At 43.0% G+C, this 26436-nt stretch overlaps 1 protein-coding gene across 1 annotated transcript; it reads right to left on the reverse strand.

Moving 5' to 3' along the window:
* Nucleotides 1-4039: 4039 nt before the first annotated feature.
* On the reverse strand, nt 4040-11252 carry TMEM179 (transmembrane protein 179). The gene is made up of 4 exons (XM_027908194.1): nt 10814-11252; nt 7114-7251; nt 5534-5612; nt 4040-4577 (listed from the first exon to the last, which is right to left on the reverse strand). The coding sequence occupies exons 1-4, from the start codon at nt 11113-11115 to the stop codon at nt 4398-4400; spliced, it is 699 nt and encodes a 232-aa protein (XP_027763995.1). The 5' UTR covers nt 11116-11252; the 3' UTR covers nt 4040-4397.
* Nucleotides 11253-26436: the final 15184 nt, after the last annotated feature.

Genomic DNA, 26436 nt, shown 5'->3' on the forward strand with positions numbered 1-26436 from the left:
ACTGGCCTAAAGAGACTCCTACGTACATCCCCCATTTTTGAGAGATGGTCTCCAACCATCAGCCTAAGGACTAAGCTGTGCAAGGTGCTGACAATTGAGGTTGGACCAACAGGCAATCCAGGCTAACATCAGGACATTACCCAGATACAGGGGAGGAGTTAAAACACCTGCAAACTTTCATTAGAAACCCGTTGCAGCCCCTTTCCTATTCCAGTCACATCGCATCCACTTCTAGGTATCATACCCTATGTATTATTGCACAAGTCCCAGTACTAAGTAAGTAAAATGAAGTGTAGAAAGTTAAGGAATCCTAACAACTACTCTAGCCTAAGCTGCCTGTTATGAGAAGAAACTATATGCACATCACAGAAGAGCAGTGGAATTATTTCTGGCACTTACCTTGTGTACGTTGTATAAACACACACACATCCACTCCCTGATACTGTACTGAAGGCCTGTGCACTCAATCAGCCATCCCTGGCTATTATAACACCCCCTTTTTTTAAGGGACCATAGAATCGCTGCCACAGCACATCTTTCAGTTTTTACTGTAAATCATCGTGCTCTTATTTTTGTGATGCTTATTGAGAGTTCCCAGCTGAAAGATGCCTCATGAATTACTGGGGTAAGACGTTATGAGCGTTCATGCCCTGGTGAGGAAATTCTGTTCCAAAAAATGGCTTCAGTTGCTGCTCTGTTATAAAAATAGTAATAAACAGCATTGATCTAAAAGCTCAGATGACACTTGTTAGCTTAGATTTTGCTAGCCCAATGTGGACTGCTGGCAGGGAATTGGTGGGGAAATTAACCACAGATGGTGGCCAGGGAATATATCTGATACAACTGAATAATTGTGTGGCAACACCCTGCTGCCTTGGAAAGGAGCATCCAGCTGTATTCAAGTACGTGAGGCTCTCCCTGGGTTACTAGCAATTTTTACAGGCCAAAATAAAGACTTTTTGACTAACCAGCTGCACTGCACATTCTCCACCAGAACAGTTCACAGCTTTGGAAAGGACAGCAGCAGGAGGGACCGCACAGGCAAAGGCCACAAAGCTTTTTCCCCTTCCACCGTGTGACAATAAATAAATGCAAGTATAAGTACCACACAGGGTTCTGGTTCTTTTGAATATGACTTTTGCTAGAGTGTTCCCAGAGGCCTGCTTTTGGAGATGGCAAATTAAAGGTATTGAAATATCACAGAAATGTAGCATTCAACTCAGAGAAACTCCTGCTGCAGCCACACACTCTGCAGTTGGCAATGGATCACTAAAAGCAGAGGTCAGAAATGTACAACAGAGAGAAGGGTGTGAGCAAGAGCATAGGTATGCAGGTATGTGTGTATAAATTATGCCACAACTCTAACGTGTTTTCAGCCTGGCATCACCAGGTTGGCCTGAGTGTCCAAGCTTTAGAAGAGGTTGCAGAAAAGCAAGTACAAACAGAAAAGCCCAAGTGGGCTTTAATAACTGGGAGTTGCAGGATACTCTTTCTCCCCTTGAGTCAGCCAGAAAGTTTCTCACTACATGTTCTGCCTTCTGACTGAGGCAGGGGCTTCCATCAAAAATAGCTTTGCTTTTAAGCATCACTGATTCTTGAAAACTGGGTGCCAGCCTCACCTAACCTGGTCAAGTGAAGGAAGCTGGGGAAAACAGGCTGAGATTCATATGGGACTCAAAGAACAGCCTCAGCCTTTTTTTCAGTTTGCATGGCAACTCTAACCCCAGGGCTAGTGTTAGATGCTTGTCATAGAATTGGAAAGGAGGTAAAAGGCTTTCAGGCACGAGAGACAGAAGAGAGCATGAGCTTCAGACAACCCCACTTACAAGCAACATCTTCTGCCTGAGAACCAGAGACAAGGCTTGAGTTCTACTACCTCAGAGCAAGGATGATGAGGAGACCCTGTCTTCTGCCTCCTGGTTCTTATAAACCTCAGACAAGACTATGAGCAGTGGTCTCAACCCACATTACTTCAGCCTAAGCCTGGTTTGGCACGAACATAAAATACACGATACAAAGCAGCAGCGTGGTTCCACATGAAGATTAAGGCATGCACAGAAGTAATTTGTGGGAAGAGACACCACTGCTGAATCAGTGAGACTCTCTAGTTGGAGAAACAACTGGGGGAACACAGGAAACAGGCTAACTTTCAAGACCCAAGCTCTCCTTTAGGGTATGAAGAGGAAGGTCTTTCCCTGGCAACGGGCTTAGTTACTTGCAAGAGTGTATCCCTTATTGGAATCATAGAATTGCTTAGGCTGGAAAAGACCTCTAAAACCATCCAATTCAACCACTAATCCAGCAATGCCAAGGCCAGGAAGAAGCCGTCACTAAGTACCAAATCTACATGGCTTTTAAATACCTCCAGGGATGGTGACTCAACCGCTTTCCTGTACAGCCTGTTCCAACGCTTGACAACCCTTTCAGTGAAGACATTCTTTCCTAATATCCAGTCTATTAGACCAAATTACTAAAAAAGGCACTCCAACAATCCTGATGCCTGAATTTTAAATTGATATTCACTAACCTGATCTCTGATTCCCTCTTCATAAACTCCTCCTTTGATGTCAATTCACAGCTACAAAAAAGCCACCGCTGTAAAGCTTTAAAAGGAACTGCATTCCCTTGTGGGTGGAAATCATGCTGAAAAACAAGACCTCTCTACAGAGAGCTGTGGCCAGCTGGGGCTATAAAGGACGTTCACAGGGCTGGCTCACTGCTTAGAGCCCCTGGAGGGGTTTTTTTCTAAACCTATGAGAACATCTTGATGGTTAAATACAATGCCAGATTTTATGCCCTAAAATGCTTACTAATTCAGGGATTTGTTTTGACATCAAATTCTGTTTCAATCAAATGCTTAAGATGGTTCTTAACTAAGCATCAGAGTCCCCAGAAGACAACAGTAAATCTGCATGGTTGTGCTAACCTCAGGCTTGAGCTCTGATGCGGCAGAAGCCTGTCTTCTCTCCCTTCTTTCCAATTTACCAGGTCCTATAATTGTGCAATTGTCCTACAATTTTGCAACAAATTCAGTCTCAACTCAAACACAGATGCCACAGGCAGTGTCAATGTACTCCCAAAAAAATCTTCTTCAGTCCAGACTTAACTGTTTGGTTAAGTTTTCTGCCAATTTGGATAAATGCTTAGTTCTAGGACAATTTTACTTCTCTGCCATGCAAATCCCACACTCCTCTGAGTGACTCTTCTTAATTCTTGGATCTACCTCTCGTCTCAACCATCCGCCTTATTTGGTGAAGCACTGGCAAATCAAAACTGAAAGCAACAACACAGTGACTAGTGAGCTTTGTGCAAATAATTCTTTTTTTCATTTCACAGGAAAATTCATCTGCCCTGGAACTCCTGTCCATAAGTGGGGAGAATGGACTCATTCAGCACTGAACTACCCATAAAAGAACTCAGCTGTTTGAACTCCTTGCTATGTTTATAGATATCTAGAGATACCAAATGCGTACAGTAATTTTGCATACTCTTTATGAAATAAATATCACAAATAAATTCTAATATTCAAAGAAGAATAGTATACAGTGTTAGGAACCAAGTTACATTTATAAAAGCACAAGCATTAATACTATCTATTCAGCCTAATTTCTTAGTATGCAAGCTTCAGCAATTGCTAGCCACACTTCACTTCAGGAGTCATAATAAATGCTGGTCATGCCAAAATCTAAGAAGAAACAAAACCACGAAAGTTCTACGCCATCCCTCCAAATTAAACACAGTTTTTTGACAGACACTGTAATAATATAGCAGTTTCATGGAATTCTTTAACACTGTCCAATATTAAATATCAAGCCTGGAACACAGGTCTCTATGTTCTAAACAAAATCAGAGCAGGAGCATCATGTTTGTCAGCACTGCCTCCATACACAGCAAAAGCAGAGACAGCAAGAGTCTGTACCCAGACCAGAGCTGCAATTACCAGAATAAAGAGAGAACAGGGGCAGCTTTACTGGCAAAAGGGAGGAGAGGGAGAGCAGAGGGACTAAACACAGCCCTAGTTACAACTATTGTTGAAGAGTGGTTTGAAGAAATGGCCTGAACGTTGTAGCCTGGTCTTGCCAGCTCAGTCCTCAAAAATGGCCCCTGTCCCAAAAGCCAGTAATGACACATAGGAGCTCCGCTAGCAAGAGCAGGTTACAGACTGTGCCTGCACGGGACAGAAGGTTTGCTGTGCCAAAGGCACATAGGGCAGTTCATTCTCTTTATCCTAATATAAGTACTTCTACCAAAAAATTCTCATGGAGGAAGTGGGTGATTCACAAGTACATCTCTTCTCAGGAAAGAAAAGATCTCACACACTCAATACCCTGACTCAACTTCAGCTTACCCTACTGAATAATAAAATCTAGATCCTGCCCTAGAAATCTGCTTACACCTTAGATCATGCCACTTTTCTCATCTTGCAAAGAGGATCGTGAAGAGGTTCTTCCTAGCAACAGCTCCTTCTCATGGATCAGGCTATCTAGCAGGTCCTCCTGTCTGTAGTTGTGATAAACCTTCAGGAAAGCCAGAATGGTAATTGCCAGCCAAGTCAGCCAAGCAGCCCAGAGACCAAACTAGAGAAGAAAAGAAATCATAAAGAGGTCAGTACTGTATTCTAAAAACAAAGTCAGTTCACCAGATGAATATCGAAACCTCAGCTGGACCAAAACCCATGGAGTCACACAAAGTTGAACTCAGTGAAGTCCTGGGTTCTTCATATAAATGAGTCACTTTTGTGGCATATTTCTGTCCTAAATGCAGATATGCCTAAGCTGGGCATCTAGATGCCTGTGCTGGCAGTGAAGACACAAAACAAGCTTGTGTCCAAGAGGCACTGCTACCTTCAGGGAGTGCCCCAGGCAGACTAATACCTCTTTCCATGTGGGAAAACATAGGAAGCCTGTGCAAGGGTGCAGGCCTGCAGGGATGGGACTATCGTCCCTGCAGACTTAGTCCATGCACAAGTGCCCAGGACCCAGTGTTGACTGATTTTATCATTGCCTTAGAGCTAGAATAGTCAATAGAAAGGACTGCCAGCCTTAGAGGTCTAATTCCCAGGGACTCATCACAAAACAGACCTATTTACATTACATTAATCTTTCATTATTTTCGATGGTCTGATATTTAAATAGCTCTGGTGATGTCAGACAAACTCATGGAAGGCAAGACTAGTAGCCTCATGATCTGGTGCAGGTCAGGCATTATTCTGAACAGCAATGAAGAGCTCCAGGACACCAGAGTGTTGCAACTTTTGCAGACCTTATTCTTTGGATAAACAATGAATTTTCCATCATGACCACAAGATTAGTGGTAGGGTGAGGTTTTGACAAGTCTGCATTCAAAACTATCTGTTTTGAATTTACAGTGCAAATGTGCCCATCACTATCATCCTAATTCAGCACCTACTAAAGTCAGTGGAAACTGACTTCAAATTCCCATTGATTTCTGAGGAATGGTAGTTCCAGCAATACCAGATCAATAAGCAAATGGCAAATGAACTGAAATAGAATCATGGCCTAGTCTGACCTACCTGTGCAATAGCAAACTGGTCATAGAAAGCAGAGTTTTCCAAGTTCAGTTCAAGATCTATATCCTGCAATTCTTCACAGCTACCCAGAAAGGCATTTGGAAGGAAAAAAAGAAGAATATTATTTCAGAGCTTGCAGGTAAGCTAAATATAAAATGAAGCAACAACCTAAATGTATTTTGAACAGTAATAATGTCATCTTTTATCAAAAGATATTTAAGTTATTGCAATTACCAGGTTGTTTTCCAATCTTCTTTAAAACTAAGCTGAAAAAGGCATGTAATTACTTTATTTAAAAAAAAAAATAAATGTATAATTATGTAAGTGATAACATGAATGTTCCATAAATGTAATCGCAATAGTTAACATGAAAACAGTGTCCTTCAACCCCTTTTTCCCACTGCCACCTCGCCTCCCACAGATATGCCTCTTGCATCACCCCAGGCTGGCTGATTCACCCCTCAATGAAACAAAGTGTATGAGCCTCTGTTACCTTTTGACTTCATCAGGAAAAGCCTCAGAAGAAGGAATTGTGTTTTTGTTTCGGATGCTCCAGCAAGGAGACGATACTCTGATGGTAAGACAGAGGCTGCCTACAGATTTTACAAATAACTTGATCTTTATTGGTGTGAAAAAAATCCCAGGATACTGAGGTTGTCATTCTATCTCTTGGTTGATTTCTGCAGCCTCTTCTCTCTCCTTTTCAGTGCTGTCGGTCATCTTGGGTTCTTACCCGAATATTCGATTAGATGTTTTTTGTAATTGAATTTTTAACCGAATATTCGAATAATTCGATTAATCGCTGCAGCCCTAAACAGAACATGTACTATGGCATTTTACAACATATGACAATGTGCAACATAAATGTATGCTTTAAGTAGTACATTTATTCAATATCATATGACATAAAATGTCACTTTTTCCTCTCTCTTCGTTGTTATTTGTTTGATAGGGAAAAATCTTCCTCAGCTTATCATGTTTCCTATAAGGAGCATAAACACCGTGGGATACAGTAGACCATTTTAGGAGCTGTACATTTTGTGCACTGCAAGAAAGCATCAGCCATCTATACTTTGCACTTACAAAGTAGTTTTTATTCTGTGGCTCTCAGGGCGCCCACAACACCGTTATAAGGCCAGGATCTCTATCCCAAATTTTTTGGTAGGTGGTGCACTGTGACACAGGCATGATGAGTGACTTGCCCACTGTCACACAGAGCCAGGACAGAGAACTAGGAGCCCTGACCCCCAGTCCCCCACCTTGCTCACAAGATCGCACTCCCTCCTTTGGAAACAAACATTTTTAAAACAATGGATTTCTTTTGCATATGCTCCTGGCTCAAAGAGACCATGAAACACCATGGAAACATGCTTTTCTTTGTGGGCTTCTAAACAAACAAACAAACAAACAAGTTTGATTGGCTTTTTTTGTTTCAGGTGAAAAAAAATCTGGATTTTCACATTATAGATGCCTTCTCTGCCTTGCTCACCTTGCATGTAATAACTACACTTTGTAACACCACTGTTCAATTGTGCATGTATGAAAAAAAAAAAAGGGAAGAAAATGTATTCTTCAATACTAACCTATTTGGCATGCTTCCTTTCTCGGTAATTGCATCACACCACATGTTAAATCCTACACTCACTATAGTGCTGGCAATAAATGTGATGAACACCACAAAGGCGCTGATCAGCAGATTCAGGAAGGCGTAGAAGAAAGAGCTGTAATAAAAAGGGAAGAAAAATGAAACTCATAAACAGCTGAAACACAACATCAGCATTCTCCGTAAGCAGCATACACTGGGCACAAAGATATCAGTTTGCATTTGAAATACATCTGCTTTAATTAAGAACACCTAATACATTGAAACACTATGGGTTATGATTTTGAGTCATATTATCTTCATTTGTAAGTGCTTTTGCTTTTAGTCTTTTTTTTTTTTTTTTCACTGTAAGAGAATGGGGCTTTAAATATAAGTGCTGAGGGGCGATTGTTCATACACTGCATGGCTTTCATTAGATGTAATGATGAAAATCACCATTGTTAAAATAAATGTCATTAACTCAAATTATGTAGTAACTGGAGCTAAAATTATTTCATGACTAAAGTGATAATTGGGACAAAAATTGCTTAGGAGAGGGAAACTAAAAATAAAAACATGGTACTGATAGCTATAATCATTTTAAGCAATGTAACACAAGCTACTGCCATTACAGGACACGAATCCCAGCTTTATGGGCAATTTGCAGAGCAGGCCAGCTTCTCCTGGGACTCCTCTGGCTTTGGTGTCAGTACGTTATCTCTGCCAGCTGAATATCAATCCAACTCAGTCCCATTAAGGCTGCCCAACCCAGGACAGCCTTTGGCACATGCTGTATTTGGAGTGGGATGGGGTAGGATGCCTGCAGTGGTCCCATAAGGCCATGGAATCATTCACTCATTTTCCAACCTCACTGTTTAAGTCCTCCTCTTAATTCTAGCTACTGAAAAGTTTCCAATCCTCTTCTCATTCATCTGACCAAGCCCTTTGCTACTTGAAGCTGCTCTAGGTGGCTGTTTAGAATAGGACATCTACTCACCCCAGAGACCACAAAACCCCCAGTCACTTCTTTTCATTGGTTGATCATTAATTGAAACGCTGAGCAGCTTTTTGAATGAGTGTTTGAATCCTGAAAGGTTCTGGGCTGGACAATCGTAATTTCTACAGGTGATACATATGGTGATACATATGTGGCCTCAGTAGAATTCTTTAAAATGAGATGAGGAAGCAATTATCCGCAGGATTATGATGTTTGTTCCTGAGTTGAAGTGGCTTTAGATAGAGGGGCTGTTTAGGCTCTCTCCAAAGTCATGGTTGTGTCATCCCAAGACTGACAGAAAAGAAATTAAATAAACCATCTTCCAGAAATGCCCTTATAGACTGTGGTGGGAGCTGGATGCCAGGACACCTGACTTCTAGATGAATAATAAGATGAATCCTACTCTTTGGTTTAGCTGGACTTGGTGAAGCAGATCAGCTCACCTCTACTGAGTGGTGGGGTCACTTGTACAGAGGGAGCTGATATGAACCATGGTTTCCCATGTTCCCTGCCCCTCCCGCTTTTCACACCCAGCCTGGATTTCATCCCAAGTGTTGCTAAAGTCATATCCACCACATGCACCTTAACATGGTATGCTGGCCCGAGAGGCAGAAAAGACTTGAGCTCCTCACAGAAAAAAACAGAGTTGATACCACAATTAGTAACAGCTCTAGAAAGGGAACAGTTACCAGGACTATTTAGGGGGTCATCAACTGTGTAACGATAAATGCTTACACTCAAAGTTGCTTTGCAATCCTAGTAGTGCAGTATCTGAATTGTAGTCAGTTGCATTCAGCTGAGCTGAATAGTTCCAGGCCCCTGAGGTAAGGGGTGATGAGACACTTTTAGGAAGCTGTTTTAGCAGTCATAACTATCTTACAGCAATCATTGAAATCCACTGCACATGACGGATGCACAGAGTGTTAACTAACCCTGACTTCCTCAGCTGGCTCACCCTGGAGCTGGCCCAGTAGCACTGATCCTCCTCAACAGGATCATCAGTGATGACATTCTGATTCTTCCTCAACTGCCTCTAATCAGAAGAGACAGTTATCATTTATGGCAAGGAGTTTGCATTTATCTCTCCATCCAAACAGAAATGTTTTCATGTCCATTTGAAGCATCAACAAATGTCTGTCTAAAATCAGAACAGCGTGTGTCCTGCCCACTTTTCATACAGACAGTGGTAGATGTAGTGCAGGACAGGCCTTCCTTCTTTTTAGGAAACTGCTGTTTCCAAGCAGCTTCCTTCTCATCCTGTTTTACCCTTCTGTGATCTTCCATGGTTATGTCATCATCCCCACTTGCTCCATCTTTGCTCTCCACGACCCCACAGCCTTTCTTGCCCAGAGCAACTATGAGCAGTGTTATACAACTGATGATGTTCAGCCCAAAGGAGCCTGAAAGCAGCTCCTAAAGGGGTAATTTTCAGGGGGCTGACCAACAGTTTTGAAGTAAATAGCCACATTTGGAAGAGGGCCAAACATCTGATCCAAATTTCACTATTACAAGGTTTTTACTGCTGGTTTCTTCTCAAAAATTAACTAGCTCTGAACTGCAAAGCATCTAGATTCAATTAATCCTCTGTAGGTATTGGATCACCTGAGCAAGCTGGATTCAAAGATATTAAGTACATGGTTGTACTTAGTTTTAATATGGAAATAAGTTTCCGGTCTGTACTTACTACAGCATGGTTTAGAATTAGGCAGCTTGAGAGTGGCTGGAAAGAGCCAGAGAGACAGCACTGTTAGACAGTCCTCAGTATTACCAAGGCCAGAGGTGAGTAACAGCCCCTGACTCAAGAAACCTCTAGTCCAAACAGACCTGGACAGGAGTGATTTATCCTTGGAATGGTCCCTAAACCATAAGAAACATACTTTCCTGGTCTAGACAGACGCCAGGACCATCCTCTAGTCCTGGCCCTGTAGCACCCAGAGGCTGCAGTACCTGTGCCAGGGGCTCTCTGGCCTCTCATTCCACCAGAGAGGCAAGAACAGAGCACAGAGCTCCTGAGCTGCTGCCTGGTCCACCAAGCCTCTCATTACGCCAGCTGGGGTCAGAGGCCCCTTGGTTTGTCTGAGCACAGGAACCAGCTGCCAGTGCAGCCCCGAGCTGCTGCAGGGAGTGCTCAGCGCTGCTCTCACGTTGTAACCAAGCAAACTGTTGCCTGCAGTAGTTGCCATGTCCACAATGAAAGCAAGATAGAAAATGGAGGGGAGTCACCAGCTTCTCTCTTCTGTCCTCCCACGCACAGCCGTGTTGTTTCACGGTTTTTCACACACCTGGTGTACACCTGGAAAAGGTCTTTCTATGCATGGACATGTAGTGGGTCCATGGTCAAGAGGCACATGAGAGCTCCAGCCTCCAACATCACCCCATGGCCCCCAGCACCCTCCGTGCCCACTGCAGCTGAGCTGGCCATGCGCTGCTCCCAGAGTGCCAAAAGGCAGCAGGTGCACAGCGGTGGATCTGGGCCCCCACCCCAAACCTCTGCAGTGAGTACCCCCCAAAGAAGGGCCCTGGACACGGGTGGGGGAGTATGTGGTGCATCTGTAGACAGACACGGGCAGTACACCACCTCACCGCAAACCCCTCTGGGGAGAAGGATGACCTGGAGGGTGCAAAGCCCAACGTTTCACCCCTAGGCTGCTCCCACGTGCCCCAAGCTGCAGGAGGAATGGGCTTGTCCCCAGGGGATACTTACTCCTCGTGCCCTTTGCAGAGGAAGAAGAGGGTCCTCCAGGCCTGCACTGTGGCCAGCAGCAGGGAGAGGAGCCCGGTGAAGATGCTGAAGCGGCAGGCGGCCTCGGGCCCCCACTCCTGCACCGTGAAGCGCTGCCGCTCCACTGTCAGGTTGGCGTTGAGCCACATGCCCTCGGTGAAGAGCAGGCACCGGCCGTGGAAGTCGTTGCCATTCTCGGAGAGCGGCACCACCACGATGAAGCTGAAGAGGAAGGCCAGGAAGTAGCAGATGCATTGAGCGAAGAGGAAATTGCTGAGCGCCATGTCCGCGGCTCTGCGCAGGGAGAGGGAGGCAAGGAGGGAGGGGAGGAGGGAGGGATGCAGGAGGGAGGGATGCAGGAAGGAGAGACGCAGGGGGCGCGATGCGGGATGGGAGGGGGAGAGGATGGAGGGATGGAGTGAGAAAGGCTGCAGCCGTAGGCGGTGGGGAGGGAGGGAGGATGCGCAGTGCAATGCAAGGCAATGGAAATGCAAGGCAAATGACTCCTCCGGACACCGCTACTGCCTCTCCCGCGGCCCGAGCTGTCCCTGCTGCTGGCTCCAGGGTTTGTGGGGGAAGCGGGAAGCGGAGGGGAAGAGCTGTCGTGGGGGATCCTTCTTCTTCGGGAAAATCTGGCCGCTACTACACCCTGGCTACCAGGGGTTAAATCAGTGCGTGTGTCTCCTGCAGGGCCGGGTACCACTGTTCAGTGGGGGGGCCCCCAATGACACAGGACACTGATGACACTCCTGCTGATAGTCATGACATACGGCCCCTCCACCACAAACACCCCCCAACAACAACAACAACAAACCCCCAAACACAAACAAACAAACAACCACCAAGCAAACTGGCTTCTTCCTGGCTGATGGATCCCAGCAGGTTTTGACCTGAGTTTCTAAAAATCTGGCCACCAACCTCAGAAGGTGGCAATAACAGACAGTGCACAGTCACCCCAGGACCTGCAGATGCAGGTTCTGTTCCTAGATCAAGTGGTCACGCCCTTACGAAGACATTTCAAGGGCAGCAAGGGCTTGGAAGAAGTCGAATAACTTTTGCTGAGCCTTGGTGTAATTTAGGGGCTGCACGGTGTTGGGATCAGCTGCATTATCCCCTGGCTGGCAGACAGACTAGGGGTGAAAGAAAATAACCCTAAGCAAGCTCCTTGTGGACATCAAGCTGAGAACAGACAAGCACAGCAATGGTGCTGCATGGCAGGAACAGGTGGCGTTTGATTCCAGAGATGAACATCCACCCTGCTCTCACTTACACCAGTGAGCAGCTCCCTGCCCCACCAAGGCTTGGAAAGACAGCAGGGCATTCCCTCAGCTGTAGGGCTCAAAACTGCAAGGCTGGGATTCAGGAAAGCAAAAAGCACCAGAGAGAGGAACATGACTTGTGCTCAGATCCCCCCAGCACAAAAATCCAAATTAAACTGACCCCAAGTTATAGTTTCCCCTCAATCCCAATTTCATTTTTTCCATCCAAACATGAATCCTCTTTCCAACACAAGACATCACAATTAATCTCCAGTTCCAGGTAAAGTAATTTCTAATCCAATTTCCTAACCATATCCAGTATGGGATCAGCTGCAGGTCTGAAATCGCTTCTTAATCCCAGGGCTGTTTCTGCTCATTTTATCACTGTGCCACTTCCTAGGCAGTGTTTAGAGAAGCAGAGAAGGGACAGGGACCCCAAATATAGTGCACATGGAATTTCAGGCTTGTGTTTCCATGGGGCAACTAAACAATTATTTTTCTACACTGTCAAGAGGTTAGGTTATAGATGCAATCCTGAGGCAGGCACTGGGGGCATTCTCAGAGAGGACATTAATTCAGCTTCATTGCAAATCATTTGCAATGCATACTGTCCTGAAATCTCACTCTGTCTGTACAGGGGAAGTATTTCTTAAAGAAAAACTTTTGTCAGTATATATGAAATGTGTTAGGCCAGTTTTCTGATCCTTACCCAGCTCTGATCATCAAAAATTTTATTTCAGTTTTGCAAGATGAGCACTGACCTGACCCTGTGGGGATAGACGTGTGTTCCTAACAGAAAGGATTTCACTGACATTTCAGTCTATCAGTAAGGAGGAAAGTTTATTGCTCTTAACCTTACCTACAAGAAGTGTTCATTTCCCAGTGGGTTTTGTCCTTTATCTGGAAAGAAATCAGACCTGGATTGAGCTGGAAAACTCTTTTCTTTGAAACCTGACACATCAGATTTGCCAGATAATGTTTTCTGAAGTTGACTTGGGAGGTCAGCACCAACATAAAAGCCCAGTTATTGCTTACACTGGAGCCCACAGAAGGGACCAGCAGATGCCCAGGGCGCTTTGCCTCAGGCAAGCCCCATGCTCAGATCTTACCACCAGCACCACAGGAGGGTTATTGCAGAGGTGAGCAGGGGGGTCGCTTGTAGAGCAGATAAAGTTGTCTTTGCTGGTGAACTAACTCAAGCAAGCATTTACTGGAGAGTTTCAGAATATACAGCCAGGCATTTACAAATGTGAACAGACATGCAAAACAGCTGCACTTAGCAGGCTGACAGCTACTGAAGCACAGGGCTTGGACAGATGGAGTGACCACACACTGAAGTGAGCGAAGCAGTAGAAATAAACCCTGTCAGCCATCTCTTTGGCAGTTGCCTGGATTTCTCATACTCTTCCCTCATGTAAACCCAAAAAAAAAAAAAAAATTATGCTAGGCTTGTACTTGGTCTCTGGAACATACAGTTGTTTCAGTGGAGTTTATTTGATAGTGTTTTATAAAGAAGACTCTAATAGGCTTACTTTCCTCAACATGGTGACACTGGAGGAGAAAGCCAAGGTGAATGATTATTTATTTGTTCTTATATCACAGGGAGTGGAGGACATCAAATATACACGTCAGGCAGAAACTTGGAAACAGAGGAAAAAATGCACATATTTCACAGAGCAGATAGTTATTCTGTGGCACACTGCAGGGGCCAAAACTAAGTGCTGGTAGCAAAAGATATTAGAGAAATTAATGGAAAAAAGAGCCCAGCAGGGACTGCAAAATACAGAGCTGGGGAAGTAACCTTCAGCTCAGGAAGTCCCTGACAGCAGGTTGTTGGGAATGTAGAGTCAAAATTATCACTCTGTATTTGCCAGAATGCTCTATTCTTCTCTGAGCCAAACATCTGTTCCTGGCTGTCCTTGGAGATGGGATCCCTGGCAAGATGATCATTTGGTCTGACCAGCTTTGGCCATTTCAGGTTCTCACTACAACAGCTGGCAGCACTGACCTGCTGTCTCATCTTTGCCATCCAAGTAGGGAGACTTGTCCCTCCAAAGCATCCCCCATGTATTTGCTTTTGTGAATGTCTTTAGGACAGAGTTACCACTGGAGCAGACACATGGTCATTTTGTCCCTTTTTGCACTATGGAGGAAGCCAGTGGGATAGTTCTTGCAACTGCATAGCACAGAGAGAAGAGAAGGATATATGTGATGGCTCTGGTGGTGTCATCACAAGAAGCACAGTTCAGGTGTCTTCATACTGTAGCCTCACCATGACCAACATCACCTTGAATGTGACATCCCAGGCCTCCTGCCCACAGCACAGAAGGGTCTCACCTGCTCCAGGTCACCCACCCAGGCTTGCTGCACCAGAATTGAACCCATTTCCTGCAAGGAAGAAACCCCAAGGGGACCATGTGCTGACGTGGGACTGAAGATGGTTTTCTCAGCATCAGGGAGGGTGAAGTTCAAAGTTTATAAATTCTGTTTCTCTGGGGAAAAAAAAAAAAAAGGCACAAAAATAAAACAGGCTTCACGATCAACTGCCATTGCACCTCAGTGACAAGCAGAAAACCAACCTGGATAAATCAAGGTTAGATATACAGTATTTGCCTGTATTCCCTTCAGCCCCATATCTCCTTCTAGCTGCTTGGCTAATCCTCTGTAGATCAAGTAACACGTGTGAGTTGGACTGATGTGGAATGACTGATGGGGACTGTGGTTCTGGCTGTGCTGCTCCAAGCTCCCTCTCAAGTCATTAATTATGGCATCTGACATGAGCAGTGCTCTCAAGTTGATATTTGTGAGGTAAGTGATGAATTTGCTCTCATCGTGATAGCTCATTAGGACACGTTTTATTACAAGAAAATTTGCTGAGGACTTAATTATTCAGACAAAAACATTTTTGAGAGCAACTTTATTTGGGTTTATGTTTATTTTACTTTGGATATATCATTTCTGTGGTCCAAGGAAAAATAATGGCTGCATGTCTAGAAGATGGCTACCATCTTGCTACCAGTAATGCACCACTTATTTCTGGAGATGAGTCTCAGTCACAGCAGTACCTCTGCAGAAGGATGCCCAGGGAGCAATATGTCTGTACTCCAGGCAGAGAAAACCAGTCCAAATGGCTGCTTTTGAGCCAGCCCTTCAGTCACCCGAAGGCAACTTCTCCCTGATTTGCTTTAGCTCAAACAGCTGCCTCAGCCCATTTTACCAAATTGTTTAGCAAATACAGTATGCCCCAGGCTTCAGAGTCTATTTTATTCAAACTCTGGTTTATTTTATTCAGACTTTTTGGTCTGTTTTATTATTATATTAATCCATTATTATTATCATTATGCCACAACTCCTGACCTATGATATTTGTCCTCTGAAAATAATGGAAAGGATCCAGGCATGTCACCTATCATCTTATGATGGTTGCTGTAAATAACACTTTTTGGGAGAGGTTTCTCATGGTAATCACTATATTTAAGAAAGTGTCTGCCACTAGTTCAGAAGGATTAGAGACAAAGTACCAAACTGTCAGCCACCTGTCACATCAGCATTTCTTCACAGCTACCACTGCGTCATGAATCTCCCAGGGCATGTCATCTGGGAACATCCTGCTGACATTTTGCCTTTTTTTTTTTTTTTAAGTATCTCCCTTCTGCTAGGAAAGCTGTCTTGCTGGAGAGGAGGATATGAGCAGAGAAGATGCCATGCTGACAGGCATTAATGGAGCAGTTATCAAGAAGCAACTGAATATCATTAATGTGTACAGAGGGAATAACCTCTCTATTTCGATATCCAAAGAAAAATGAACATATTCAAATATATTCACATTCTGAACTGACCAAGTCCAGGCTGTGGCTAAAATATAAATTACAAAAAAACAAACAAAAAACAAACAAACAAAAACACAAACAAAAACCAAACACAAACAAACAAATAAACAAACAAAAAGATGTTTGAGCTTTTCAGAGCGTCATTAACTCTAAGCTCTGAATGACTTGTACATGTCAGACTCCAGAGCACCTAACAGCCTGTAACAGCTATAACAGCTAGCAGGGACATGGTCCTAAAATGGCACAGTATTTGCTCAGCTGCCTCTCCTGTCCTTTCTTAAGGAGGATACGGGTAATGACAAGGGTAGGACAAACTCTAGCAAGGTTCTGATTCCAGGTTCTGCCCAGATGAAAAGTGCATCAGAAAAACAGGCTTCGGGAGTGAATGCATATTTTCTTCTGGCACCAAAGAGATGTTAGAAGATCATGGGAGAGTTGGAAACTGCTTAAAAGAATAAAAGGAACAAAAGGGACAAAAAAAGATGCAGGAAAGAGATCAGCAAATTAGGAACACATGGAGTCTGAACAATCAAAAGCCAGTTTGAGAATAAATGTAACATTTCCCTGCTTTAGATTAAATGGGGTTGTTACATATTACATTAGTATCTCACATCTGCAGCTTAACCTGTGACTGCCAAAGGCTGAAGTATCACCAGATTCAGAAGTCAAGCAGTCACTGAGGTCTTGTGTATCTAAATGGCCCTGCTTAAATCTGCTTAAAACTCTTTGCCTCAGAGCTTGTGCTTTCTGCACCTACAGACATTCACATCCAAAAGCCCCTTGCATGCACGTAACAAAGTTTGTCACAGTGTTCTGCTCCATTCGAACTGCTTTTTTCTACCTGTTCAATTGTTGGAAGGCACTATTTCCCTTGATAAAATGTCTATCCTGTGCCTCTTTCTGATGTCCCTGCCTGCTCTGTAGCACAAGGGGCACTGAGCAGAACGGGCAGGCAAGGCAGTGCCTCACCAGCCACACAGCAGCAAAGTCCACTGGGTTGTCTACGTCCCCTTCTATGTTTCTACCACTTGCAGAAAGGTGTGTTTAACCAGGTTAATTCTTAAGACACGCAGAAAACTAGCAGCATTTTTGAGGAAGACCTCCAAACTGTTTTATCCTGAGGCTTTTATTGGTGATGGACACTTAGCAGAAGGAAGTCTGTTGTAGGGGATGCCCAGAACTTGCAGCACTGCTAAACCAACTCTGAACCTGTTGAAAATGATGCTCAGGTTTTGGTAGGGTTTTTTTCCTGCAGATTACTCAAACACTTCCCAGCCTTTATATGACTTTGAAAATGAACTTCAGCCTTTGCTGGTTTGGGTTTTCTTTGTAAACCCATTTTTATGTGCAGCCACTAATTTGTATCTTAAGATCAAGTAATTTCCTTGGTAAATTTTCAAGGTCAATAATCAAGGATGTGCCACAAAGACAGCTGAAAGGCAGAAAAAAAAAATCCCTCTGTAAACCACATCATGTTTTTAAATGAGCTATTGTGATAAAAAGGGTTTAGGTTGCAGGGGAAGACATATTACAGACTATCTCTGCTGTTCATTCTAATTAAAGGTAGGAAAAAAAAGCTTCTCAAACACTTATCCAAGTAACCAGGTGCTACGAATCAGGATATCTCAATTAGTTCCAGCACTGCTGCACTACTTTATATCAAAGGAGGTTCTGACCCACCTGTCTTCACCAGTTTCTGTGCCCCTCACAGAGGCACATACTAAGAGCAGCTAATGGGTAGCATGCCAATTAATAACGTGGAGTTGCTTTATGTCTGACATATTGTACCATGCATTGATTTTTAATCTGCTCATACTAGCATTTGTCATGCAGGGTGAAAGTCTGGTGTGAGAAATAGCCTCTTCATTTTCTCTGACAACTATTAACACTGAGCCAGTCTTCAGTGCTCGTGCCGCAGGCAACTGCTCCTGCCAAAAATAAACGCAAAGACCGAGGAGAGAGAGACCCTTTGCAAAATTAAACTCTATCTCAAAAGTGAATAAATCAGGACAGAGAGGCATGTCCTTAATTCCTGGAGACAGAAGAAACTTCACAGTGACTCTTTACCTCTGATGAGGCAGTGGGCAAAAAGCCCAAAACATTAAGACGTGGCTGTGCTACAGCCTGTGGATGGGGCAGTGTAGTGGGGGAAAATAGGCTTAAACTGATCCTGGAGCCATAGATATAGGGTAAATTACAAGGGTTTTCTGGCTTCTCCATCACAAAATCGTGTCATGCCCGCGCTCAGCATCCTAAAGACTGTCAACTTCAGTAAAGTTCACCAAAGTTCACCATCAAAATGCACATTGGGCAGGTAGCTGTGGAAGCTGAGAACCAGCCCCAGTAAAACACAAGACACAAAGACTTAGAGGGAAATTAGATGACTGTGGCTCTCAAATAGCTGCATTGTGTATTGTGGCCTCATTAGTCGCATTGCTCATACATGAGATAGAGACAGATGTTCCTCAGCTCAGCTCCTCAGCTGAAGGCACTGGCACTAACCTAATTACAGCCAGCAGGAGGTCTGACCTGGTACATCATCTCTCAAGGCTACTGAGAAAGTAGAAATAAATAAGACAAAAAGAGCCCCAGATAATCTTGTTCTTGGCTTGGTGCAGTTCACAACTCAGCAGATAAAACAGTGTAATCCAGGTAGTTTTGCAGAGATCAATTTCCATATTTCAGTCCAAGCCCAAAGTACCTGCCAGCTAAGCCAAATAAGGTGACCAAAGAGTATCCCACACTTGAACGTGGGGTGTGGAGCAGTTGCTGTCTCTGGATATAGTTGTTAGCAGTCAACAGAAAATTGGAGAGATCTGTTTGTTTTGAAAACAATAAATATGTGGGCTTTCCAAAGGTCAGAGGACTCTCAGCTGTCTCATGTCATTATTGCTTTCTTGTCATTAGCCTCTCTTGCAATGTTACGAGGCATTTGCAAAATGTGGATCCCCTGAGCCTTTAGAAACGTTAAAGGTTCAGCTATTTATTCCCCTTCTCATTAGGGTATTAGTTGTCTGTAATGTACAAAATGATGTGATGGCCTTTTCATTTAAAGCTCTGTACAAGGAGGAAAACACCCACTACTTGGGTAAATCCTGAGAACCCTAGAAGTTGCTCAAAAGATCTGTAGGATGATAGAAAAAAAAAAAAAAGAAAGAAGAAAAAAGGCTAAATAAAAATAGAGTAAAGAAATTACGAGTAAATCAAAGATCCACATGAGATCTCAAAATTAACTACTTTGTAGGTTCAAACAGAGGTCTTACCTTGTGTGAGGGGCACATGCATTTTACAGTGATCAAAGCAGAGCTTTGAATGCTTGACATAGGAGATGAAATACAAATCTGTGATTTACCAAGTAAAAAGACAACAACAACAATAATGAGACATCAAAATAGATGTGAATGTCACGCTCCTGGGTGCAACCATAGTGATACCTTATCTTGTGGCAGAGATGAAAAGGCAGGGAATTCAAGCTCATTATTGTAGCAATTACTTTAATAAGCATGTAAAAATGGGATTTGGTGGGGGTTTTGCTGTTTGTTGTCATATTTGGTATTCATTTTCCTTCTGATTGTTCAAAAATTGATAAATAATGCCTTTTATTAAAATGCACGGTACGAGCAAGGTTTTCAGAGGTGCCTTGTGATGTTTGGACATTTCACTTACGCTGCCTCTACACAGAAACAGACAGAACCATTTGACTGTCTATACTGTGAACTCACCGTAACTATGACCAATTTAGCTAATATTTTCATTTGACAGTCTCCTGCTAGGACACGCTAGTCAGGAGACATTGTTACATGCCCTGCAGAGCAGAGACAGACTCTGTCCAGCCTGCTTGGCAGGGGGATTCATGTCTGTCTGCATCCTTCTCTGCTGCTATATCTTAATGCCTACACCCCAGAATGGGCAACTGAACAGTCCCCAAAAATAACCCCCTACAGTAAACTCAGATGGAGAATGGAAAAATGCAACATTCCAAATATCAATAACCTTGGCCCAAAAGGTTTTTCCCCTTCAGAAGCCACCAGCTCAACTTCTGTGGGAGCTCCGATCCCTACCTCTCCCCAAATGTGCATGTAACAGTAGAAATGACAAAATAGTGAAGGAAAATAAACAAACAGAGCAACTGTTAGTGACGGTGCTGAAGGTGGTCTAAATAAATCACTTAACATCAATTTTCCCTGCTGCAAAGGCCAGAAACCTCCACTGACAACAGCTGGCTGAACTCAAGGGGCTCTTCTTTTCCTATCCAACTCCCAAGCAAATATTTGTTGTCTAAGAAAATTCTCTGTACTTGCAATAAGAATAAAATAATTGGTCTCTTAATTAGGAAGTTTCTGCATTCTGAAGAAAATGCTGTATAAACGTGAAATATTTTTATTAACATTTAATGGAGAAATGAGTGCTATTTTGACACTAGAAAATGGACTGTATTATTTTTATACTGTGATATGCAAATATACTCATTGTTATTGCAGATTAGGAGACCAAATTTGCTAATGTTTTTTAATAATGTTTATTATATTTCTCTGACAAAAATACCCATTAAAATACCCCTTAAAGAGCATGAAGACTGCAGACATCTGAAATTAATTCTGATTTTTTTTAAAAAAAGCAAGTTTTAAAAATTCAAATCTGCATTTTTCTGTTTTTACAAATAGCCCACCAAATCAATATTTCAGCAGAGTGAATCAATATTTCAGAACACTGTGATATAAAGTAAAAAAAAATTGGTCTATTAACATCTTTTTATTAGCGTGTCAATTGCAGAGCACAAAATTTGCACATATGGGTAAAGAAATTGTTTCCTGAAAATGTGCAAATTGCTACTTCACTGAATGTAAATGAAGTGCTAATTGCTCTTTGCAAACAATATTTATGCAAATTATGCCCTACTATTACATTGCAGTGTGGAGTTTACATTTATATTTGATGCATTTTTTTCTCCATCCATTTGACAGTACTTGGACAACAGGACTTGGGATATTATTCACTTTCTTTTCAAGACATTTTATGGAGATGTGAATGGGTGAAGAATGAGAAAGGACCTGCAGGCAGTAATACATCATGACCTAGAGGGGCAGAAGATCTAAATCTGTTCTGTTATTCTGGTTCATCATTCACTAAGCAAAGTATTTGCAATAAATTATTTATATAAAATTTACCTTTTATTCTGCTTGCCTTTTGACCTATGATACATTTGGAAATTCTCTAGAAAAACCATTTAAATAAAAATGTCTGCTCTTTAAAACAGAATGTAACTTAAAGTTACAGATGCTATCGGACCAAATATTGAATTCAAAAGGGATATGTTTGACCTTTGGAGATTTTTTTATTAATGTTAACCTAATTTTAAGATTTTGTTCATATCTCTTTTATTTTCCCATTAATGTATCATTAATTTGGAGAATTCAACACACCTTGTCTATAATTTCCCAGTCACAAGAAGAGCCTTGAAGAACATCTATTTAGTAATATTCATTAACATCAACTGGAAATTTTCATGTTGAAACCTTTAAAAATAAGCTGTACCCTTATTAATATTGTATTTCCTGAGGTGAAATCCTTGTACACTTGATATTATTAGTTTTCACATCAGTTTTGCAGAATCAGTATAGTTTAATTTGGAAAAGACCTCTAAGTTCATGGAGTCCAGCCATTAACCCAGCACTGCCGAGCCCATCTGTGGGGTTCAGATTAGTCTCTCATAGTTTAGTTCACTAAAATTTGTTCTCTGATCTAAAACATGATTTTTCTTTTTTCTTTTTATGGAGGCAATTATTGTCCACCAGAACTTCAAGGTGTCAAGGCTGCTGGTAACCTGCTCCCAAAAAACAGGAGGCAACAATCCAGTGTAAGAGGTTGGTTTTGGTTTCTTTCAGGTTGAACAAATGGGACACATCACCATCGTTCAGAGGAGTCAGATACAATGCAATTTTAAAATAAGTATTTCTGGAGGGAGAGAACAAATATGCCTAGATGACCTGTCCAGGACTCTCACACATGACAGGAATTAGCTCTTCTTGCTGTCTGGAGGCCAGCAAGCTGCCTCCCAGGAGCTGTCCAGCAGCCTGGCCTTCCCTTTCCAGGTCCACTGCTTTTCCTGGTTCTAAAAGTGGCCATACCACTCATGTCCATAGGATGAAGCATCGAGTCCTTCCTCCTTTGGTAGCTCTCGTGGGTTGTGTTGCTTCCCATGGGCATAGGACCTGGCCCAGCCCTCAGGTTCCACTCTCCCAGAAATGGGTTTTCAGTGAGATTGACCTCTCTGCCCCAAGGGCAAAGCAAAGGAGTAGCACATCATGAAACCCTGTCTCATGGGGACAGAAGGGGAAAAAAAGAAGCAGAAAAGCAACGTAAAATTCCAAAGTCAGCCTGCAGTCTGTTGTGAATTTTGGGACAGCTCTTTGAAGCAGAGAAGATTAAGGCACAAGTGGTAGGGCTCCAGGCTTTTCATTTTGGATAATCTCTGAAGGTTCCTCACTTTGAAAAACCTTCCTACTGTGAATACTTTCCCACCCAGTCATTTCTTTCTCTTGGGAGAGATGGGAAACAGGAAGCTTTTCTTTTTCACAGAGCTTTCCATGGTCTGTGGAATATAGTTCTTTAAGAGATACATAAAACCTCTTCCCCCAGCCTTAGAGATAGCTTCTCTGTCGGTGGAGCTATCCAGTCCTCAGGTGCTTTCCAGGGAAATTCTCAAGCATCTCTCAAATTTAGCCCTAGTTCAACAATGAGAATTTCTTAGGGCTTGGATATATAACTTTGAGTTCCTCTGGCTCAGTGAGCTACCTCACTAAGCTGAGCTGCAGCAGCCACTTCTGTCCACACCATAAAATGCCTTAATTCAAACCCCCGGAAATGTTTGAATTCAGACTTTCTGGGGAGTGCTTTAAGCTAATGTGGTTTACACCAAACATATATTCTTTCTTCTTCCTGGTGTCCTCCTTACCAATGCTGAATGCAAACTGCTGCACTGTTACCTGCACTTGGGACCCCAGGTGGATGCTCGCTTCTTAAGCACTGCCTTGACTTCAATTTTCCTCCTATAACAACATTCTACCTTCATTGAGTCAGACTCTGTTTATGATCACATTTTTAATTACTCCAGGGAACATATGTTAATGCTCATTCATCTTCAGATTGAGGAACGTTGTGAGAGAGTCGGGAGCCATATGGCTCCCATCTACAGAGAGGGAAAAGGTGTGTCAAATTCCTCACTCCATTAGCTCCCAACAAGATTAAATTTACATACAAGGCTGGGCACAGATTTGGTGCCAGCAAGATGAGGGCTGAGACCTGCAGCCAGCACAGCCTGGGCATCCCTCCGAGCTGCAGGGTTCTCCAAGCATGGATCACAGCCACAGGGCACTGCAACCCCACTCTGCCACCTCCAGGGCATCAAGAACAACCTGGACGCCTGCAGGACCTGTTTCAAAAAATGATTAAATTTTAGCATGCTCTGTGTCAAACGCTCATCAGCTGCTTAAGCACTCAGTGTAATCAGGTGGTTTAGCTGTTTTTCTGTTTGGGTATGGCCTTTTCGTGGCCAGGAAAGTGGTGTGAGGAGAGAGGAAGAGTTGCAGCCTGAGGGAGTCACTGGAGTTTAAATTCCTCAGGTTTAAAGCCACAGATTAGAGGCTTCAGAGCAAGTTTCCTCTACTCCTTGGACCTAAAGGAGTTGGTTGGGGACAACCAGTTGTTGGTGACAGCAACTTTGGTATTTGTCAGTCCAGGTGCATTAAAGTGCACAACTTGTCCCTAAACATAAAATCAGCACCTTCCCAACAGGTGAATAACACTGATGCAACACCATGTCTAGTAACAGTGAGGTAATGCAGCATGTAATCACATCCCCATCCCTTTTATTTTGAAAGTAATTGTTCTCTCTTGCTTTTCTTTTGCTGTTGAGGAAGACAAAATACAAGGAGCAATCTGGGTCCAGCCCTTTCTTGGGCAGCCAGGACAGAAGTGCTGGCAGGATTCCAGCTGAGGGTTGATCACTGGTAGATAAAGTGGTTGTAGAGATGTCACCAAGGGCTCACTTTGATCTTCAGGTTTTTATTACTGGTGATGACATGTGAGAAGACAAGGATGTTGTTTGCTTTTGGACCTGAGATTGAATTTCTAGTGCTGGCAGTTAGGAAGGAATAAACCCAAACAAATCCCTGGGAACACACAGAGTCTCATCTGGCAATCAGAGGAATACAAAGGCATATTGCTATTTTAAAGTCAGATTTCTGAGAACAACTGCAGTTTAAAATCCATGTATAAATAGCAATCCCTAGAGCTTGCTAATGCTAGTCTCCTCCTGAATCAACAGCTTCCAAATAGTTTGTAGAAGGCATCAGATTCCCTAATACCTCTTACACTGGTGCAAAAACATTCTCACACACACATACACAGACAAAGCAGCTTCCTGGGATTTGCACCTCCATCACTGAGAACAAGCTCTGACCCACAGTGCTCAAGTGTGAGGGAAATACATGTCTCTCAAACACATGAATATTTTATTATCCCATGACAAGGCTTCCGCTCTCATCACCCCAGAGCAAGGGGGATGCTGCCAGCTCCGCTCCCAGAGCTGCCCGTCAGTCTCCCAGCATATGCCAGCTCTCAGCATCATCACCCCACTGCTACAAACCCACAGCGTGGAGACAGAAAAGTCTTAAGAGAAGGCAAACATAAAACAGGTCCAACCCCAGAGGATATTTGATGGTTGCTTCACGGTTAGGATCCCCTAATTCACTCTCTTTGCTCTCTGGGGGCTAACTGGGGTAAGGGTGCTTTCCCCCACATGAATTGCCATCTACTTGCTCCAGTGCACCAGAAAAGCAGCTCCAAACCAAAGCAGCCTCATGTTCTTTTCTTGTTTTGTTAAAGGGATTCAAGATTTCACATTAGCAGTACCTTTTTAAAAGGAAATGAAGAAAAGGAACTAAGGAAGCCGTGTTACAGTGATCCAGGCATTGTGAGGGAGGTGTCAGGTGCCCAGCCAGCAGTGGGATTACCTACTCCACAGAAGAGCCCGTGCTTTCTCTGAGGAGGGAGGAAAGAGATGTCTGAAGGCTGAGGGCATGGAGTGAGAAGCTGTTTGAATGAATAAAAGCACCCTGCATTTTGTTGCTGTTACATTAATTCCTGGCCACTGGGAGAATAACCTGGTGTGGTAAAAGCTCCTGTCTCTCCTGTCTCCCTGATGGCATTTGTTCTTAATGGGCAGTGTGAGTACTGCAGAGACCATTCCCATGCCTTTCTTCCCCTGTCAGGCTGCAATTTTACTGCTTTGTTTGACTTTACAACAGAAATTATTAACAAAGACGTGATGCCAGTAGTGCTGCTTTGCTGATGTGACCTGGGGTCTTCAATCTAGTGATATCTTCTCTAGTGTAGGTTATAATTTTGGAGGCCAACCCTGTCAAAATTCAACACAAAAAATTTCAATACATTGTGTAATTAATATAATTTATTCAAATGACACATTAGACTGCAGGGTTTTATTTATTCCACTAAAGTCTGCCTCTTTTCTCCATTTCCATTTCTAAGCTGTAATCCTGGAGATGTTTTAAAACAAATATGTAACCTATTCATCACTGTTGGCAAATGTCCACCAAAATCCAAAGTTAGCCTTGATTTTAGTCTTAGAGCAAGCATACAAATAACCCATTCCCAAAGGATGGTGTAGCTTTAATTAGCCTCAGCTTCTAATATTTTACTGGACATTATTTTCCAAAAGCCACGGTGTCCTTTGTAGCCTTTAAATTTCCAGGCAGTTCATAGGCTCATAGGCTTCAGTTCAAGATTCATAGGCTATAAATCATTTGCCTAAGCTCAGAAATTTTGTTTTTTTCCCCAGAATATCTAGTGAAGCTTGAGGGGGGTCCTATATTGTTCCTTTAGAGGAGAATTTATTCTTCTCTTCCAAGCACTTCCGAGAGAGGTTCACTGTGACTGGCAAGGGCCACAAACCTCAGTAAAGCATCTCTTCCCAAAGTAGTTCCTTGGCCATCAAATCAAACCACCTCCACCACAAGACTGCCTTCCAGCATCTCAAGTGTTATCTTCTCAACTAAACTTTTCAGAGGTCACTTTTTTGTCTTCCGTAGAGGGGAAGAAAGTGGAAGGAGGGAAACATACATAAGCTACAAGGACTCTCGATGGCTAAGGACCAACTCGTTGAGATGTGCAACAGAAAATTTGCCTCATAAAATCATATTGGCCATAGACAGAAACAATAAAACCTTACTAGTCTTCTCCTAACATCCTGCCTGACTGTGTGTTTTTATTTTCCCCGTAACAGTAAGTATCTGCACTTCACCCCCACATACGGAACATTTAAAACAATTTCAGCGATGATTTCTGTTGGCTGAGCTTTATGTTGTGTAAGTTTTTTAATCTCTGTAATCAACTGCTTGTGGAAGAGACCACATTACTCAAATCACAACGATGGGTTCAGTTTAAAGTATTCCCAAGTGGCACATCTGGGGGTTTTGTTTGTTTCGTGTAAGGTAAT

Source organism: Empidonax traillii, unplaced genomic scaffold, assembly GCF_003031625.1.
Source record: "Empidonax traillii isolate 1590-97213 ecotype Southwest subspecies unplaced genomic scaffold, ASM303162v1 scaffold1650:size77866, whole genome shotgun sequence".
NCBI lineage: Eukaryota > Metazoa > Chordata > Aves > Passeriformes > Tyrannidae > Empidonax > Empidonax traillii.

What these genes read in the sequence shown, in the direction of transcription:
- TMEM179 (XM_027908194.1), bottom strand. Translation starts at nt 11,115, where the DNA reads ATGGCGCTCAGCAATTTCCTCTTCGCTCAATGCATCTGCTACTTCCTG. An exon ending in AAAGGAAGCATGCCAAATAG is followed by an intron (nt 5,613 to 7,113) that starts GTTAGTATTGAA and finishes CTTTCTGGGTAG; the next exon opens with CTGTGAAGAATTGCAGGATA. An exon ending in ACCAGTTTGCTATTGCACAG is followed by an intron (nt 4,578 to 5,533) that starts GTAGGTCAGACT and finishes TTTCTTCTCTAG; the next exon opens with TTTGGTCTCTGGGCTGCTTG.